Source organism: Puma concolor, chromosome C1 (assembly GCF_028749965.1).
Source record: "Puma concolor isolate L17-30 chromosome C1, mPumCon1.1.hap2, whole genome shotgun sequence".
Taxonomy (NCBI): Eukaryota; Metazoa; Chordata; class Mammalia; order Carnivora; family Felidae; genus Puma; species Puma concolor.
This window is the reverse complement of record NC_141674.1, coordinates 72,968,684-72,990,327: the sequence shown is the minus strand read 5'-3', so window position 1 is coordinate 72,990,327 and position 21,644 is coordinate 72,968,684. Positions and strand designations below refer to the sequence as shown.

General features: G+C 35.0%; 1 protein-coding gene across 5 annotated transcripts in view; it reads left to right on the top strand.

Annotated features, from left to right (window-relative positions):
• The window catches only part of COL24A1 (collagen type XXIV alpha 1 chain), a 404,519-nt gene that overhangs the window by 12,861 nt on the left and 370,014 nt on the right, over positions 1-21,644 (top strand). For 4 of the 5 annotated variants that reach the window (XM_086717446.1, XM_025934829.2, XM_086717444.1 and 1 more), the window contains exons 4-5: positions 9,458-10,809; positions 19,179-19,232. In XM_086717446.1, coding sequence (XP_086573572.1) covers positions 9,458-10,809; positions 19,179-19,232 — 1,406 coding nt within the window. The remainder of the gene's footprint in view (positions 1-9,457; positions 10,810-19,178; positions 19,233-21,644) is intronic. The other variant, XM_086717447.1, reaches the window with a different exon arrangement.

The following is a 21,644-nucleotide window of genomic DNA, read 5'->3' as shown; positions in this document are numbered from 1 at the left end:
GGGATGATTCCTTCTAGGAGCTAAAATTCTCCTGTTCTTCTGTGGATTGGTAATTCTCTAAACTTCCTGTAGAGTTAATGCCTCGCATCTGTGTTAAATCCAGTGTCCTAGAACTCGTGTTTCATTTTCATCATCCATTTCCTTAGTTGAATGGAGTGTATCATCCAGTGGCCTCCTGAAAATGTGTACATTACATTTCCAAAAATGTGTTTATTTCACACATGAGCATGAGGGTAATCTGGGTGGGTACAGAATTTTAGGCTGTAAATAGTTTTCTCTGTTTTAAAGACATTGCCTTCTGCCTTGCAGTTCAAGAAATCTTTTATAGTAATTCTTTATAGGTGACCGTTTTATTTTCTTTCTTAAATATTTCAGATCATCTGTTTATCTTTGATGTTTTGAAATTTTACAATAATGTGCCTTGGTACAGGTCTTTTTTCAACTTAATGTGCTGGGCATTCAGTAGGCCCTTTCAATGTAGAAACATCTTTCATTTTCTGGGAATACTCTTGTGTTAGTGTTTTCTTTCTATTTATTTTATTAGAGAATTGAGTAGGATGTTTTTGTCATTAATATATAACAAAACAACAACAAACCAAAATTATACTGAAAGCTTAAAAAGGAGGTAATTTAAAGAGTAAATTTAGCATGCAGGGATATACTTAGCAAGGATCTGAAAGAATGGGATTTAAAAAAACACACACATTCATCTTGATATGGCAAGAAACTTAAGAAAGGTAAAAAAAAAATTGAGATTGAAGAATGCCATGGAGTGAGGAGATATCATCGAAGGAAAAATATGTGAGGGGGCATTGCACCAACAGCAAGTTTAAGGGTCCTCAAGATGACTTTCAGTCTCAATAATGCTCTAGAAGACTCATAGAACTGAGAGAAATCTGTTATACTCACTGTTATGGTTTATTGCACCAGGGATATAGATTAAAATCAACCCAGGGAAGTGACACTTGAGTTAGGGTCTAGGAAAGTCCTACATATGGAGCTTCCAGTTTGTCTTCTCTCAGTGGAGTCAGTGTCAACTTTCCCAGCAATGACATGTGACAATATGCCCAGGATGTTGCCAACCAGTGAAACTCACCTGAGCCCTTATGTCCAGAGTCTTTATTGGGGCACCGTCATGTAGACGTGGTGGACTGCCCATGTAGCTGACCTCAGTCTCCAGGCCCTCTTGAGCCACATGACCAAATCTCTTACTATAAATCACATTATGGGACTATCTTATGTGGTCCACAACCCTCAGATAAACAAAAATATTTTTATCAGGCAAGATATTCAAGAGCTTAAGAGAGTACGTCCCAGGAGCGAAGAACAAACATGCCTGTTCTTTGGGCAAGGTTAAATTTTTTACTACATAAGTAGCCTATAGGCTTTGGGTGCCATAGTGGAAAGGGTGGGAGGACTTGAAAAAGTGAAATCAAGATGGGGGTCCCAATGATTCACTTGTATAACTTGACAGTTTGCAATAAAACCACCATACCACTCACAGTTATAAGGATATTCTTAAATGTGCCAATCTACTCAGCCTCATCAACTGTGTCACAGACTCACCATTTCATATGAATACCAGTGAGAAACTTATTTTAAAATGAAGTCCTAAAACATTAACAAAAGAAGGGGTGTGCCTGGATGGCTCAGTCGGGTAAGCATCAGACTTTGGCTCAGGTCATGATCTCACAGTTCATGAGTTTGAGCCCCACATTGGGCTCTGAGCTTCCAGCTTAGAGCCTAGAGCCTGTTTCAGATTCTGTGTTTCCCTCTCTCTCTGCCCCTCCCCTGCTGTCTCAAAACTAAACAAACATTAAAAAAAATGAAGCCATAATCCTTTAATGAAAGATTGAGGAGATGGAGAATGGTAAAAAGGTTTTTTTAAACAGGATATCCACAAGGCTGAAAGACCATGGATACTTCATTCCTTGTTTAATGATTCCCTTTTATTTCTAGTATACTATCTTGCTGAGAGTGATCCTTTTTTCCTACATTCTAAACTTTCCTGTTTTGATCTTTTAGGTTTGATCACCTTTGACATGTAGCAGAAATTAAAAAAAAGAAAGCTTGTTAGGAAGGCATGAGATGCGAGACTAGAAATGCAGGCAGGGATTAGATCGCTAAGAGTCTGAGGGTTGAAGTAAGAAATTTGAGTTTTGTACTAAAAGCTGTGAGAACCACCGAGGTGTTATAGGAAGCAGTGTCATGAACTAAATGTTCATTTTGTTCTGTATTTTAGAAAGGTTTTTCTGGCAGCAGTGTGGATGACAGATTGGATAAGGGTGTCTTACAAGAGGCAGAGAAATCTATTAGGAGCCTAATATGATAATCTAAGAGTAAAGAGAGCTTAACTAAGGCTTGTATTGGACTTGACTAAATAGCTATGGAGAATGGGTGGAAAGGAATTGTCAATGGTGATTGCCAGGTTTCTGCGTTAGATGGTTGATTGATTCATTCATTCATTCAAACAATACTTTGGACTCACTTTGTTTTAGTCATTATTCTATATGTTGGAATATAACAGTAAAACAAGATGAAGTACTACCCTCATGGACCATGTATACATATATAGTGTGATATATAATGTATATGCATATGTAATGTGATATATATGATTATATGTATATATATATATATCATATATTTATTAATTATGTCTCCCTAAATTTTTAGTGATGTGAAGAAAAAATAAAGCATAGTAAGTAAGATGTTGGAGAATCACTGGGGCCAGATGGATGACTATTTTATCTTTCAGATATTATTGTCAGGGAAGACCTCTTTGAAGAGGTCACATCTGAGCCTAGATCTGAATGAACTAAAGGTTTGGAGCATTCTAAACACAAAGAATTAATAAGTGCAAATACCACGAATTCAAAATGAGGTTAGTGGTTTTAAGGAATAAGAAAAGACCAGTGTGGCTGGTCCTAAGTTAGGTGGGATGAAATGAAAAGAGAGGAGATCAAGAAAGGTAAGAAGGGAGCGGATGGCATAGGTTTCATAACACCATGGAAAGGGTTTGGATTGTATTTTTACTGCAACGGGAAGCCATTGGAGGATTTGGTTCAAGAGAGTGGCATGATATAATTCACACTATAAAAATATTACTCTGGCTAGTGGTTTGATAGTGGGGCTCTTCAGTGAGAGAGGCACTAAAGTAAGAGGAACAGATTTGGGGGAAAATATGTTGAGTTAGAAGTGCTTGCAGGACATCTAATCTCTATTGCATAAATTCGGTAGGCAATTGGATATGCAAGTCCAGAAGAGAAGTTTGTGAGTCAGCATGTGTGGTTATTGAAATCATGTTTTGGATGAAGTCATTAGGCTTGGTGTTTACAGTAAAAAGAGTAAAGTGTTGTCTTGGTGACACCATGATGTATTCTCTGAGAATCAGTTCTACTGTTAGAGGACATATGCATTCCTTAAAGTTGCCATGCTGAGAATTTGGGTACAGAGGACTGTCTGCTTTCAAATTCTGCCTCTACATCCTACTTGGGTGACCTTGGGAAAGTTATTTAAATTCTCTGTGACCTAGTTTTTATAACTGTCAGAGTTAACAATAGTACCTACCTCGTAGGGTTATTGTGAGAATTATGTGGCTTAATAAAGTTGTGAGACCAGTGCTTGGTATGTAGAATTAATAAATGCTGCTGTTATTTTTATTCCTTAAAAAAATGCAAAGCACAAGTGAAATAAGTCAGACTGAGAAAGACAAATACCATATGATTTCACTCATGTGGAATCTAAAAACAAAAAACAAATGAATAAACAAATTAAACTCAGAATCAGACTGATAAATATAGAGAACAAATTGATAGTTGCCAGAGGGAAGGGGGGTGGGGGGATGGGCAAAACGGATGAAGGGGAGTGGCAGGTACAGGCTTCCCGTTATGGAAAAGAAGTCATGGGGATGAAAGGCACCGCATAAGGAATATAATGGTATTGTAGCAGCATTGTATAGTGACAGATGGTACCTACACATATGGTGAGCACAGCATAACATGCAGACTTGTTGAATCGTTATGTTGAACACTGGAGACTAATGGAACGTTGTGTGCCAACTATACTCAAATAAAAAAAATAAATTAAAATTAAAAAAAATTCTTAATGAAAAAAATGCAAAGCACTTAATGAAGATATCAATATTCTTTAAAAAGTAACTGATTTCCTGTATGACACAAACTGGATTGATTATGCGGTTAGGGCCACTCATGAAACAAGTAATTTATTATAGACAAGTAAGTTTTTTGTTTATTTGTTTGTTTTGCTATATTCACTGGTACCAATTATCTAAATTTAACCTCCGAATTGCAATTTGGTGATATCAAGGGCCAGACCTAAATTAACAATGAAGAGTCTGTTCTCTGACAGAAGTCTTTCTCCTATTCTCCCCACCCCCTCTCATCTGTGCCTTTTATCCTTAAGAGTCCTCTGTTCTCCCATCAATATCTGCTCAAAGCATTTGTTAAACATATTCACACTAAGATTTGAAAGTGAAAAACTGGATTAACATTTAGAAATGCACTCAGATACCAACTCTGGTGGCCACTTACAGAATATTCCCCACTGTGAGATTCTGTGGGAATAATGATTAATTCCTGAGGCTTGCCAAAGGGAATGTGAGGTGATGTGGAGAACACATTGCCTGTAAGGCAGTGTGATGAGGCAAAGATTAGAGACTTTGAAGCTACACTGACTGGACTCATATTCATTTCTACTATTTATCAGCTGTGTGATGTTGACCAGGTTATTTAATCTTTCTGGGCCTCAAATTCTTCATCTGTGAAATAGATACTTGAAGTGTATGAACTTGAAACCATGAGATATTATCTTCTTCCATTTCTAGATATCATAAAAAAACTAATGAAATAATAACCCTGAAAACTCCATTTTCAGCAAAACTAGGGGACTGATAATATTTGCAAACTCAAAATATGCTGACAAAAGCATATAAGTGCCAGCATAACCACACTTCCTAAAGATGAGGAGCATACCCTGAAATATTTCACCTTTAGCCCTTGTACGAAACAAGTGCTACAGGAACTGGGGTGGACAGAAGCTGCCCGGGGTCAAGAAGCACACATAGTAGCTAAATGACCAGTGGGGACAGATCCCAAAACATGCACAAATCTACTTCCTAAGGTGAAGGATTCATTCTGAAGCATATACCAATGAGAATGGATAGAGAGGAGGGAGAGTAAAGTGTTGCCAGCTAGGCTGGCTATAGAAGTTCTGCTAGAAGGTTCAGAGAAAAAGGCTAGGTATATCAAAAAGCCATTTGAGAAGGAAACTCTGGTAATGCTGAAAGAGCCCTTTGGGGTTTTGAGATTTGGAAGGCATGGCCCTCTGCCTTCTCCCCAGCATCCTTCTATAAATTGTTGGGCTATGAAATAATAAGTAACTAAAAGTAACTATAACAGACTAAATAGAAGGCTACAATAAGGAAGATATAGGAGAAAGGAGCAAAATGAGAATGTACACATAAAAAAAAAATCACCTCTATGAAGGAAGATCATAAAACAGAAATATAAGAACTCAGGAGAAGGAAGAGATGGCAAGACATTAAAAGGATATGAATTGTGAGCTTGTAGAACTCAGAAAAAGATGTCGTAGGAAAACAATTTTATAAATCAAGATGAAATTGGAAGGAGCACAAAGAGAGATTAGACATTATAGGAAACATGGTAAAGACAGAAGTGAGAAAATCAAACAGAACTGAAGATAAAGAACATATTTTAAGCGATTACAAAGAATGACAGACACAGAAGACAGCAGTGGAGATTAAACATTATTATAATAGGAATTTTTGAAGAAGAAAACCAAAACTATAAAATAGAATATTCAAGGATGTAATTCATGAAAACTTTGCTGAAGCAAGCAACAACAACTAAACTTGAATCTAAACAACAAATGGGCATCTATATGCCTGGAAACATTTATCCAGAATGGTCAATATGAAGCCATATCCTAATAAAATCTGCACTTTACTTCAAAGATAAAGAACAGCTCTTTGGGGCATGTTGGTAAAAAAAAAAAATGAGTCATTTAGAGAGATAAAATTAGCCGACTTCAGACTTTTCTTTCCTAACATTCCACACCAATAGACAGTGGAATCATATCTCTAAGATATTCAAAGAAAGTATCAGCAAAGAATTTTATATCCAGTGAAACTTAAGATACGAGGCTATCAACAAACAATTCTAAAAAGTCAAATATCCAGGAAATTTTCCATGAACGCTTCTTGAGGAGACTAATAGAGGATAAACTTCATCAAAAAGGAAATAACTGAAATAACGATTACAAAGACTGGCTGTATAAGAAGAAAATTTGGGAACAGAACTGAATATAAATGCCATACAAATGTAGGAATGGTCCAATCACTGATAAATGGGAAGGGAAGAGGGAAAAAAGACAGGAAGTGTATTAAGTTTGCTGATTGGCTCATATGTAGAAGCTGGCTGGGAATTAATATTATCCAAAGCTGATAAATCAAATAAAAAGTACTATAAAGATATTTAATAATAAAAAAGTCAATACTAGGAAGCTAATTCTGATAGTAAGAGAAAGGGAGGAAGGGAGAAAAAAGGAAAAGGAAACACTATCCATAGGAAAGAAATAATAGATATGTCTAAATAAAGAGGACTAGGGACATTGTGTATTTTTATCATTTTAAAGATAACAGAACAAAAATACAAATCTATCTAAAATATAATTCTTAAGCTATATCCCATAGATTTTGGTATGTAGTATTTTAATTTTTGTTATTTTTCTAAAAACTGTGTAATTTTTATTTGTATTTTCCCAATGACCCCAATGATTTAGGAGAAAATCTTTAAATTTTCCAGTTAAAGGTTTTGTTTTTTTTTCTTCTGATTTTGTTATTAAAATCTAACTTGTTAGCATTGTGATTAGAGAATGGTGTCTAATTTGTACTTTCTGTTTTTAAAACTTAGCCTAATAAATTCTACTTAAACTAGGTCATAGAAAATAATGAATCAATACTATAGTTGATAAAGGTAGTACAATATGAGAAAAAACAGACCAGTCTTAACTTGTAAATATTGATGTAATGATTCTACATACGTTGTTCTTCAAGAATCCAGCAAGGTATCAAAAGAGTAACATATAACCATCAAGTAGCTTTTATTTCAGGAATGGAAGGATGGTTTGATAACAAGAGACTTATGAATAGCAAATTCTCAAAGACTTTTGACTGTTTAAAAATCTCAGCTATTTGTTATAAAAACTCTAAATTAGAATTGAAGGAAAATATATGAAATATTAAACACACACACACGTATATATAATACAGGTTTCAAATAATATCCTTTCCAGTGATATTTCCTTTAATGGAATCAGAAATTTGAGGCAGTATATAGCAGGGGTTATTTCTTTGGGTAAGTAGAAGCCCTTGATATCATGCCACATAAATATGGTACTTCCTATGTGTAAGGATAGCCTATTTGGCATATTATAATGATAACTTTCACAAAATATATGATTATATACACTTTAAGTGTCGTGATTTTCAAAGGAGCAGTGTTTCTAACATAGATTACTTCTCAGATTGAGATATGCACCTTCTTAGAGGCAGAAACCATTGTGAAGGAATACTCAGAGTCACTGACTAAGCAGACAGTTGTTTCAGGAATATAAATTTTCAATGAAGATTGAGGATGGGGATAGTTAACTGATTTCACTGGTAATTCATGTTATATATTAAAACAAATATAGCCATGTTATAGAGAAAAATTAAAGTTTTTCCTAAATTATAATTGTAAAACATGAGAAGTCAAAGATTTTTTTTTTATTTTTATGGGGCCTCTTTAAAATATTCCTCCAAATTCCTGGAGACACATATAATTCTAAACTGCTGTTAGGAATGTTTTGGTGGAAAAGTTTAAGAGACACTGTCATACTGTTTTAGATACAAACATTTATAACATTTGAAACTATTATAAAACTATGACTGCTTTACAAATGATGGTTGTTATAACCTTAAAATAAAACACCTGAGTATTTTATAAAGCTCTCTGGTGAGAAAACATTTTAATTGTATTGCTAGATTATGCATGAGTGATATTTGCTATTATTTTTGCTATTTGTAATAAACATGAATTATCGAATATCTACTAATTTCCTATAAAGGAAAAACTAAGATAATTCACATTTTTTTGGCTAATCTACAAAAGCTTTTTTCTTACTTATCACAGTTATGAATTCATATTATTTGACATTTCTTGTTAGAAATGATTACATATATACAAAGTTACAGGTAGGAGATTTATAACACCCAAAATAATAATGATCCTGTGCCTGACTAAACTGGTCTACATCTCTAATACAGGATTCATCATTCTTCACAAATTGTATTTAATTTTATAAGACTATAGAAAGAAATGCGACATCTGATAAGATCCTGGTGGGGCAAATTCATTCATTTAGAAATTATAGAACTATTTGCAAGGCAAGAATAGTAGATATCCAATAATTAATTAGACACAGAATCTGTCTTCCAAGAGTTTATAATTGGATAGGGGAGATAAACAGTATACTATTAGTAACATTGCAATGAAAATAAACCAGAAAAAAGCCATTATTATATAAAGTTTATATTATGTACAACCTATATATAAAGTTTATGTTATATACGACCTATATTTCATATTATGTAACAAATATTGGAAAGGGTCTAAAAATTGCTTTGATAAAAATTACCTTGGAGGACTGAGAAAATAACAGAAGCAAGAGAAACTTGGAAGGGAAAGAAAAAGTATGGTAATCATCAACAATAGGAATTTAAGTTTGCTTGTCCAGGAGATATCAGGGTGACTGAATACTTTATGTGTAGCACACCCTTACAGTATTAGGCACAGGGAGAACTCTTGCGTAACTTGTAAATTTCCAGAAGGCTATCAGGGAAAAAAACCTGAAAAATTATAGTTTAAAAGATTATGTGAACTTAATTTGTACAGTGGTTTTCAAGTTATAAATTTCTTTTTGTAACTGTGTCCCCAGTTTCTCTTTAACTTAGAAGTCATAAAATTTTAAGTTCCAAATTAAAGAAGTAATATTCATTGGTGTAACAAATATGATTCCTTAATTGATTGAGAAAAATGAGAGAGCATTTACTAAATTTTAGGTTTAGGAATATTGGTTGTGTGTGTGTGTGTGTATGTGTGTGTGTGTGTGTGTGTGTGTGTGTGTGTGTGTGTGCAGGTATGCACGCATTAGTATGTGCTTACGTGTGTGTGTTTCAAATTACTGAGTATAACATTTTACTCTTCCTCCCCATGTTTCTCATGAACTGGAAATTGATAGAGCATGCTTATTTTAGGGATTACTGTTGATACAGACAAGGAATATTTTCTCATACTCAAACATTCATATGAACACCTGAATGCATAAGAGTAAGATTCTTTCTCTTTCTCTTTCTCTCTCTCTTTTTAATTTCCAGGCATAGATATTCTTCATCAACTAGGCCTTGGAGACAAAGATGTAAGACACTCATCATCAGTGACTGCTGTACCATCATCATCTACACCATTACCTCAGGGGGTCCATTTAACAGAATCAGGTGTCATTTTAACAAATGATGCTTATATTGAGTCACCTCTCATGAAAATTTTACCATTCAACTTAGAACAGCCATTTACAATATTAATTGGGTTACAGTCACATAGAGTAAACAATGCATTTCTCTTCAGCATTAGAAATAAAAATAGACTGCAATTAGGAGTGCAATTATTACCTAAAAAATTAGTAGTATACCTTGGAGGAAAGCAGTCTGTGTTTTTCAACTACAGTGTTCATGATGAGCGATGGCACTTCTTTGCCATTACTATTAGAAACCAAGTTGTTTCAATGTCTGTTGAGTGTGGAAAGAAATATTTTAGCAGAGAGACTCTTTTGGAAGTCCAGACTTTTGATTCTAACAGTGTGTTTACACTAGGAAATATGAATAATAATTCTGTCCATTTTGAAGGAATAGTATGTCAGTTGGATATTATTCCTTCTGCAGAAGCATCTGCAAACTATTGTAGATATGTGAAACATCGTTGTCACCCTGAGACAAACCATCTTCATACAACCATCGTACCAGCTGAGATACTGGAAAACTCTCCCTTGCCCAAACAATTTGGTGAAAAAGTGCTGTCTGAGGACACATTTACCAAAGGCAAAAACATTCCAAATATCATAAATAATGATTCTGCAACAGTCCATAAGCAACAAGAACACCAAATACCAAAATCTCAATTCATTTCTCTTCATTCAAGGAATGTTTCTGCTGTGGATCTTGTAAACCATGGGATTCAAGACAAAGAAATGATCACTGAGGAACATACTCAGACAAATTTAAGTCTGTCAATGACCCATCACCTCAAAAAGGCGAAAACAAATAGCAAGGAGAAATTTAGTTCTTTTTCAAATGTATCCGACAATGTCACACAACATAATGATAAACTAACTGGTCTGTCACCATTTAAGAAGATATCATCTATTCTTCCACATATAAAACAAGAAACAATTACTAATCTCAAGAAGGCTATCACAGCAAATCTACACACTAATGAACTCATGGAACTGCAACAGATTTTAAACACAACCTTATACAGAGTGACAGATGAGCCATCTGTGGACAATCACCTTGACCTAAGGAAGGAAGGTGAAATTGATCCTGATGCTACCTATCCCATCGAAAATAGCTATGAGACTGACCTTTATGATTATTATTATTATTATGAGGATCTTAATACAATGCTCGAAATGGAGAATCTGAGAGGGCCAAAAGGGGACACTGGACCTCCCGTAAGTTGTTGTTGTTGTTTTTTAAATCTGTCTTAATGCATTAACTTATCAAAAATCACTAGACTGAAGAATACAGAATAGATCAGATCTGTTTCAGACATGTATCCTGGCTATAGTGATGAATTTACGGTTACTATAATGCATCCAGCCAGAATGCAGTGTTGGCTTAAATATTATATTTTTTGTTGTTTATATTGGCAGGCTGAAAGGTTACTTAATTCTGATAAAGTGGTGAGTAAGCTATATATTTTTCTTGTTCAGTTGAAATTCAACCAAGAATTCAACTGCTAAATTTGGATTAGCATTCTTTATAGAAAAACCATAGACTTATACACAGTCATGTTAAGAGAAGGATATAAAAGTTATAGTACACTAAAGAAAAACACGTTAAATACATCAATTAAATTAATTGATAATCATTAAACACTTCTTTCAGCAAAATAATATCAAATGAACTAAAATAGAGAGTAAAATTTACTTTAGAGATAATTTTGTAGTGAATCACTGCCTGGTAAAAAACAAAACCTTACATTATTGTTCTAAATGTAACATATTTCATTACATCTTTAATGGTATAGTTAATTTACATTTACAGATTAATAAAAGCTCCATCTACCTAATACAAAAAGTAACTAAGAGCTCATCGGCCTATTCAATGAAAAAAACAAGCAAATAGCGAAATCACTTATTTGATAATGTATAAACAAAACTATACGATAATAGATTGATGTTTTTAGCTCTGAAATTCTGTCGTTGTGTAGGTGCAATTACAGCTGAGCATTTGAAAAATTTATAAATCATTTAAAACCCATTTTAAGCTATTTAAAATTACATTGGGGGGAGCTGGGTGGCTCGGTTGGTTAAGTGTCTGACTTCAGCTCAAGTTATGATCTCATGGTCTGTGAGTTCGAGCCCTATGTCAGGCTCTGTGCTGACACCTTAGACCCTGGAGTCTGCTTGGGATTCTGTGTCTCCTTCTTTCTCTGCCCCTGCCCCACTCACACTCTGTTTCTCTCTGTGTCTCAAAAATGAATAAACGTTAAAAAAATCACATTAGAAACATTATGTTTTTGCCTTTTATGTTTGTATATGTTAAATAATTAACTTTTATGTGTTTAGAAAATAATATTTTTAATCACAAGCAGACTAAAATATATATTAAAGTATTTTTTTATTTTATGAAAATAAAATTTGAATCATTGTTTTAGTTCAGAAGCCATTGGATGGGAGAAGATGATGTCACTTGCTTAGCTTATGTTTCCTTTGTGGTTCTTGCTTGAAATGACTTGATAGGTATTGAACAACTCTTAGAGTGAATATTTAAATGTCTTAAAATAAAGTATGAATAACATTATTATAGAGAAATTCTTTTCAGTGATAGCAACTAATTATCAACATATTAGTAATAAAATTGAGCCACTGGGCAGGTCATATTAAGCAAATAGTTATGGAAGCCATTTACTTTCTTCAGTATGATGAGATGAGCATAAATCTCTTCTATAAATCCCAAACTAGTCATTTCAATATTGATGGATGAAGCAGTAATATTTAACAGATATTTACTTAGTTTCTGTTATGGGAAAAGCAGGAACACAAAGCATGGATAACACAGTCACTGCTCAGAAGGAGCTTACAAACTAAGTGCATAAGGTACAAATGTTCAAAAGCAAGAGAAGTGCTTTCTGAGGTGATCCCTATGAAAGATCACTTAAGGCTGAGCTGTTTGGAATAGCTTGGAATAGTTCGGAATAATTCAGAATTGTCTTGTGGACAAATTAGTTATAATGTAGGCCTCAAAGAATGGATATAATTTGATAGGTGAAAGGAACGAACCTATTTTTTTAATAGGAAAAGCAGCATAATAGCTATCATTTACTGAGTTTTTACTTTGTGACAGATGCTTGACCATGCCCTTTAAATTCATTATCTTAAAATAACTTGGTGAGGTTGGAATTATTATCCCCATTTTTTCAGGTGAAGAAACTGAAACCCAGAAAAGTCAATTTACTTGCTCATAACCACATTGCTAATAAATGACAGAGCCAGGATTCACGTTTTTTGCCTCTAAAGCTTAAACTCTCTCATGATGTTAGACTGAATATTGTTGGACAAAGATAAGACCCAAGATAGATGTTGTCAGATTGTAGAGTCTTAATTGTCAAACTGATAGTTCTTACTTTATCTCATTCTCATGGGGAATTTTGTAGGTTTCTAAGCAGAGATATTAATGGAGAAGTCAGTCTGTTAGTAGTGCCCAGCACAGACAGGAAGTTCCCACTACCATCTTGATGTTACAAAACTAAGACATTAGGAAAATGTGAAAATGCAAAGAAAAGGTAGAATTCAGGAGATATTTTGAAGAAATATATGGGAAATTAATTGGACCTAGGGACAAAACAAAAAGGAAGAGAAAGATGACTTTAAAGTTTTAAGTCTGTGGACTGGAAGAATGGTAATACCATTACTAAAATTAGTAACTAAGAGAGGAAGTCGATTTTAGGAGAGGAAGTTAAGTTAAAACATTTCAGGTACTATTGAAAATTCAGTCAGCCTTTGGAAAAGTTGAAGAAGCTGAAATGAAAAAGAGAGATCATGATAAGAATGTAGACTCAGGAGTCTTCCTATCAATATTATAGCTGAAGGTGTAGGGTTGGATAATTTTCAAAGAAAGGATTTTGGCGTAGAGTCAAGAGTCAAATCATGGGGAATGTTCGCTTTGGGAGTATGGAAGAAAAAAAGCAGAAGTGTGAATGAACAGTCAGATGGGAGAGAAGTATATAGTGCACTGTCACAGAAGCCCAAGAAGAGAGTTTTGAGAAAAAATTGATCAGCAGTGCCAAAAGCTACATAGAAGTCAAAAAGGATGAGGACTGAGAAAAAGTGGAAGAAATGCATTAGCTCTTCTGATGGGAAAGTCAACTTTGTGAGTCCAACTTCAGCATAATGTAGAAGACTAAAGGTAGATTTTTTAGGAAGCTAATGAAAGTGTGGATGATGAAGAAATAATGAACTTTGTAGGGATTGTTGCACCACTTCTTGAAGTAGATGTTACCATGTGAAATCTCAGGCCAGCCTGATTTTTCCTACCTGTAGGTGACCATTTCTTCTTTCATATGCCCGTACAGTTCTTCAATCATCTCTGAAGTTTATTAAACCTATATCAGTCTGTATCAGTTTTTTTTTATGGTATGCCTTTGATACAAAGGTTATTTTTATTTGATTATAGAAACATCTCCCCTTATATCCTCAAATATTTTTCTTTTCCATTTTTCCACATTCTTCTTCAGGATGTCCTTTGTGATGATAGACATTATCTATCATTTTCTCTACAAGCATGTATGTGTGATTGCTTTTTCTATTTTGTTTCATGTGAATTCAGTTATTCTGCACTCACATTCCTTCATTGATTTTTAAATTGTATTTAATCAGTTTTTATGGTATCAGACATGGCTTTCATCTATAATGGTTTCTTTTTTCTCTTTCATGTATTTCTTAAACTCTTCTGGTTCACATTTCATTACCTTCATTGTTATTTTTATTTCTTATAACTCTTCTTTGACCTCTCTTTTTATAGAAACATGGCATCTTGAAATCCTTTGCATCTATAGTGAACTATATGACTGGACTTTTTCTCTGTTGCATGAAGTAATTCCTCTTCTGGTAAACAATTTTCATCTACTTTTAATTTATGTTTCTGTCCTCATACTTTCCCCTCCCCTCAATAAGTATGTAAAGGCCCCTGGCTGGTTTCTTTCTGGTTATTAGCCATTTTTAAAATAAAGGCAGCTCTGGGGCACCTGAGTGACTCATTTAGTTAAACATCTGACTCTTGATTTCGGCTGGGGTTATGATTTCATGGTTCGTGAGTTTGAGCCCCACCTCTGGTTCCGTGCTGACGGCATGGAGCCTGCTCAGGATTCTTTCTCTCTCCTTCTTTCTCTGTCCCTCCCCTGCTTATGCTCTCTCTCTGAAAATAAATAAACTTAAAAAATAAATAAATAAATAAAATAAAGGCAACTCTAACTGGAGCACTATTTGTTTTAGAATAGCATAGGGAGAAACAGAGGGAACTAAGGTGGAGTGGTACACAGTGTCAACTTTAGGTTGCTACCTTTAAACGCCATCTTATTATATTTATTTTGTCCTCTATCCAGAGACGTATCTCCTCTTACTTTCATGTACAATTTGTTATGAAATCTTTTATTTCATAGGCCCTCTAAGAACTAATATGATGATTTATGCTCCTGTCTTTCACCCCCTGTCCCCACCAGACATCTTCTGAGGTTAGGAGGTTTGGTTGTAGATCATAACAATGATGGGTTCCTCCTCTTCAGTTCCACCTTTCTTACTCTTGGCTGTTTGAAGCTGGGTCTTCACTGGATCATTAATCATATCTACTGTGGCTTTCTCATTCCCTTAAGCCTCATCATTGTGTAATCAAAGCATTTTTGAGATGAACATTCAAGACTGATAGTTTTAGATATCTGTAGCCTGTTCAAGATTTGAAATCTGAGGAGGTTTTTCTTTCTGGTCATCTCTCAACATCTTTCCTTACCGCAAAGTTTCTCAGTATTTGGAAAATAATCTTCATATTTTGTGGTTTGTGGTTGTGGTCCTTTCCTTGTTTCGTTGGAGATGATTTTTTTTTCTTTCAGTGTTTTTGTTGTTTTCAGTGGGTTTTGAGGGATGGAGGGTAGTTTTAAAAATGTTTTCATTCTGCCATGTTTTATGTAAATTCTCTAGTGATCTTTTTAAAAACACAAACCAGATCACCTCAGTTAGCTGCTTAAACTCTTCAGTGGCAGAAGAATAAAGCACTTAGAATAAATGAAAGACTTTTTATCATAACCTGTGCAGTGGTGTGTGATCTGGCCCCTGCTTACCTCTGCAGCCTCCTTTTTGCCACTTTCTCTTACTCTCCCTGAGTGTTCTTTTTCTTCTTCAATAAGACTGTGCTTTTTGTTTGTTTCCTTTTACTCATGCCCTCGTTCATTTTATTCCTATTTTCTGGAATTTTACTTTCTCCTCTTTTCTAACTCTTATTCATCTTTTCAGTATGAGCACTTACTTCCTCAGAGAAGCCTCCTCTGATACCACAAATAAATTAGGTGCACTAGCTATGTTAATCTCTCTGTCGCTTGCTTGTTCTCTTCTTTCATATCATTAAGTAAAATGTATAATTATGTGCTTATCTGTTAACGTGTGTCTTTTTTCTAGACTCGAAGCTGTCGGAGGGCTTGATGCTTACTAATGCTTATCGAATGAGTGAATGAATGAATGAGTGAATGAATTTTTAAAAGGAATTTTAGATGCAGGACTTCCAAGATTAATTGACCAGGCATTACTATCTTTTAGAAGTTTTGGTCTAGTGAATATATTTAAGACAATTATATATTTGATAATATATAATAATTACCTTAGTAGCCTGGGTGGCTCAGTTGGTTGAGTACCTGACTCTTGATTTCGGCTCAGGTTGAGATCCCATGGTCATGGGATCAAGCCCCATGCTGAGCCCCACATCAGGCTCAGCTGGAGCCTGATTAAGATTTTTCTGCCCTCTACCCCACTCATGTGCACTCTATCTAAAACAAACAAACAAACAAAAAACCCCTAGTAATTATAATATTATAACTAACATTAATTGAGTGCTTACTGTGCACCATGTATACCTTTAAAAAATTCATTATTCTATAGTTTACTGGTTAACTACTATTTCTCAGCCATAGTGGTAGTTATTCTATATACAGTATCTTTAATGATCACAATAACTGAAAGGTAGATCTTTATCATCAATATTTTATTTTTTTTTTTAATTTTTTTTTTCAACGTTTTTATTTATTTTGGGGACAGAGAGAGACAGAGCATGAACAGGGGAGGGGCAGAGAGAGAGGGAGACACAGAATCAGAAACAGGCTCCAGGCTCTGAGCCATCAGCCCAGAGCCTGACGCAGGGCTCGAACTCCCGGACCGCGAGATCATGACCTGGCTGAAGTCGGACGCTTAACCGACTGCGCCACCCAGGTGCCCCTATCATCAATATTTTAAAGATGAGGAAACTAAGGCTTAGAAAGAGTAACTGACTTGTCCAAGGTCATTCAGCTAGTAAATCACTGAGACCTGATTTGAACCTAGATTAGACAATTGCAAAACCGTTACTCTTTTCATGGAATTATGCTTTTTTTTTTTTAACTTTTTTTAAAGTTTATTTATTCTTGAGAGTGGGCATGTGTGAAAGGGGGAAGGGCAGAGAGAGAGAGAGAGAGAGAGAGAATCTGAAGCAGGGCTAGATCACATGAACCACGAGATCATAACCTAAGCCAAAATCAAGATGGTCAACAACTGAGCCCAGGCATCCCTTTCTCTTAATAAGCAATAACCTCAAAGTTAAAGTGCCATTTTTAGTACTTAACTTTATTTATAGAAAATCACTTATTTTCATCAAACAAGTCATGCCATATAGAATCAAATTTCTTCCCTAGTTTGTAGAAATCCCTATTAATCTATTCTCAGTGATTTGAAAATGCAAATTTGTGAAGAAGTTAAAATTGATTTTTATACAGTGCTTATTAAATAACTCAAATATTTCAATCATGACATAAAATAGACTTTCTTTCTTGCCCAGTATCTAATATTAATTACCTTTTCTATGTAATTGGAATACTGTTTTCTTTTGTTGTAATATAGTGTCATGGGGTAATAAACCAAACTAGACATTCTGTTTTAATTTTCCATTTAGTTTTTCATTTTTCTTATTTTTTGGGACTTCAAATAAATAGCTGTTAACTTCCGATTATAACAACAGAACCAGAATTGTGAAAAGGATTTCAGTTTTTAAAAAAAATAAGTGAAAGTCAATTTTTGATGGACGTTAGTGATATAATGATAGCTGTTAAAATATTTGAACAGTTCAGGAAGGAGGATGCCCTCCGTCTGAGGTTGAATGGAAATAGTACTTCTGTCTCAATGTTAGGAGATATATGAAAGGTTTTATTGGGGTGCCTGGGTGGCTCAGACAGTTAAGCATCTGACTTCAGCTCAGGTATTGATCTCACAGCTTGTTGAGTTCAAGCCCCGCATTGGGCTCTGCAATGACAGTGCAGAACCTACTTGGGATTCTCTCTCTGTCCTTCCATCTCTGCCCCTCTCCCACTTGCACTATCTTTCTCTCTCTCAAAATAAATAAATAAATAAATAGTTTTTTTTTTTTTTTTAAATCAAGTTAGGGCATGGGAGAAGAAAAAATACAATCAAAGGAAAATAGCTTGAAAAATATAAAGAGGATTAGAAAACTTCAAAACAGCTGTAATATTAAAAAAAAGGAGAAAGTTCTGAAGAGTAGATAATATCAGAATGAGGAATGAGAAAAAAATGCTGCATAAAATCAAGGCTCTTAGGCCATGCTATGTGTTAATGCTAAGGCCAGCACTTTAACCTTGATATGCCGAATTTCAACATTCATGCTATTTTTAATGCAACCTTGAATGAATATTTGTAAAGTGGAATATGTGTATGCTCTAGAGACACCAAGAATAATTCCGTATCAGCAGAGTGCTCTGCAACAATTAAGTGAATGCAACATGAATGAATGCATATGTTAACCACGTCTCAAATGAACATTTATTCTGCCCCAGTTGATTGTTAAAGTAAAAAAAGACGACATAAGTCATCACGTGAGGAAGTAAAGAAGGAAACTACTTCTTCCTATTCAATATTACTTAACATATTTAGTATTTATTTAATATATTTAATATTATTTAGTATATTTAATCAGAATGCTTTAAAAATTGATCAGTGTTTGCTTTCTTACTTTGTTTTGCAAACCATTTAAGTCTCTGACTGAACTCCTGGTATGCTATACTTGGTGCAAGGCAGATTTATTACTGAATATACAAGAAGGATCTCATAACAGTTTAACACATTATACAGATCCTTGCTATAAGTCTTTTAAGAGAACATAACATAGTCAGTGCTTTAATTTTTCCGGGCAAGTCTTTTGAAATGTGTCTGAAACGACCTGTAGTTGTTGGTCTCCCAACCCTAAATTGAATTCTGCCTTCAGTAGTAAAAGTAAATTTAGGTAAAAGTTACCCACAAAACTACTAGTTATGGTTCCTGTAAAAGCCAGATACAGTGGCTGTAACCATAAGTCACAGACTTCCTACGGCCATTTCTGGCCAGATTAAAGAGGACACTTGAGTTTCAACTCTCACCCCTGCTGATTAGGGTGAGGGGATTCATATTACTTTAAAATCATCATCAGCTGGGAACTGGGGACTGAAAACAAAGCCCTAAAGTGGGAATCTTAATAAGTCTTGTGAGAAAAGATGTGTCCATAATTGTGCCTAACATCTTGGCATTTGTTTTCCAAGGGTCCACCTGGTCCAGCAGGCATCCCAGGCCCATCAGGAAGGAGAGGTCCACGGGTGAGTAAATGGGCTCTGTGTCCCACTGCTGTTAGAATTAGTAACACTGCAGTGTGTTTTTTTCCCCAGCATCGTACAGTATGTACTTCCTTTGGAAACCTGCCTGGGTCTTCAAACTTAGTCTACCTTTGCCAATTCAAGAGAAACTCAGGAACACGTGCAGCTTGTTTATTTGACCGTAAACACCCAGCCAAGGCACTCTCTGTGAACCTGCCTGAGAAGGATTATCAAATTTATAAATTAGTGCTACTTGTAACATTATTCTTAGTTATAAAGCGATCTCATGGGTAGTTGATAGTTCGAGGTGGGTTTCATTTGCTTTGGGAAATGAGGAGGAGTGGGTTGCCTTAAAATAGTACATTCCTGGATTACATAGTGGAAAATGCTGGAGCTACTGACTAGAAAAATAATTAACCTGAGGAAAAAGCTGCCTTAAGGATCAGCAGTGGTTTCTCACATTACACATGTCCAACAAAAGATTTACTGCTGTGTTAAAATTTGTTTCTTTCAAACCTAAAAAATAAATGTGGACTTTTACTAACAGAAATTCTTCCAAGAGCCAGAAAAGGAACTGCAACCGTGTGTTATAAAGACAGATGCACATGCCGTGTATAATCCACTTTCTGTCCCGATTTTTGTCTATCTTACACACAATATAGTGAAAAAGCGTCCTGAAATATTACTTTAAGTCGTCCATATTCACAGTCAACTCCTGTCCTCATACGGACAAGAAGGCGCAGACGAACGCTCACTGGCTGTAGCTGCGGTTAAACATTTGTTTCACTTCTCTATACTTGACCTATCACGTTCCTCCTCCAGTCTCTCATCCACACGCCCACTCCCATAGCCGGCAGACCATTTCCATTCTTCTGGCTCTCTGTCTGGATCCCACCTTTCTGGGGACTGGATCTCTCTCTGTACCAATCCCACTACTGAGGCTGTTCTCCTACAGCAAGACCTTCAGTCTGAGTCTCCATCTATTCTCATAGTACACCAGTTTCCTTCCCTCATTTCTACCTATTTTTTTCACTTATTTGTCTAATCCTTTCTTTAAGGAAGGAACAGTATTCCTCTTCTCCAGGCTAATTATTACATTTGTGTTCCTAATTTTATCTCCATTCCATTATTTAACTTAAAACTTGCAACTTCACATTTTTTTTCTCTCCCTAGATTTTAGCTCATGTGGCAACAACCAAACCATTATCCCTTTTCAAAAAAAAAAAAAAAAAAAACCTCAAACTTTCACTGTTATTAATTTTTCCTAGTTTTTGTCCTAGCTCACTGTTGTTGCCCTATTGAACTTTATAAAATAATAGTTTATGCCGTGGCCCTACATCAATGCTTATGTGTAAAGCCCCATAAATTTTTCCATCTATTTTATTAAAATTTATTTTAATAATAATTTAATCTAATAATTTTTGAAGGTTGCAAATGACATATCATAAAATCTAATCGTTTTCCTTAGTTTTAGTCTTGCTAGATATACTTCCAATACTGCCATTGCTGACACCCCTTTCCTTTCTGAAACACGATGCTCTATTAATTCAGAATTGAAAAGACAGAAAAATAAGTAATTACTAACTATATGTTATATGTTAAGATAGAGGTATGGCTGAAGAGCTGAGACGTGGGTACCAAACCCAAATGAGTGTAGGGGGCCTGGAGACCTGGAAGGTTTTCTAGAGGTGGATCTTAGTTCCTCCACTTGATGGTTCCATAAGCTTAAGTTTCTTCACTTGTAAAGGGGAGTAAAAATAGCCACCTTGCAGGATTGTCATAAGGATTAGTAATAAGAAATGTAAAGCATTAACGCAGTTATTTACATATAGTAGGCACTCAATAAATAGAAGCAATTATTAAATTCAAACCAACAAGTATTTATTGAGTGTCTAATATGTTCCAAGTGCTATACTGGTAATACTAAAAACAGTCCGTTTTCAAAAAATTTTTAATCCTAGAACTAAATGGCACATGTCATAAAGTAGTTAAAAGGGCAATAAAATATTTAAATAACAGATTAGAACAGTCTAATAAATGTCCTAAAGCGATATACAGTTAAGTACAAATTAACTTTACATGTAGCAATTTCTATGAAAGCTAGTAAGAAAGAGAAATCACTTTATCATGGTATATCTAGGATTTAAAAAACAGGTGGGGGGGGCACCTGGGTGGCCCAGTTGGTTAAGTGTCAGACTCTTGGTCTCAGCTCAGGTCTTGATCTCAGGGTTGTGAGCTCAAGCCCCACATAATATTTATATAAAAGAATAAATAAAATAAATAAAACTGAGGTGGGATCTAGCTGACACTTGAAGAATGATTTGGGCAGCTGTAGGGGGTAAAGTTAAATGAAATGAGTCTTTAAGAGATACATAATGGCATAAGTAAAAACTCAAGTACAGAAAGGGTTAACAC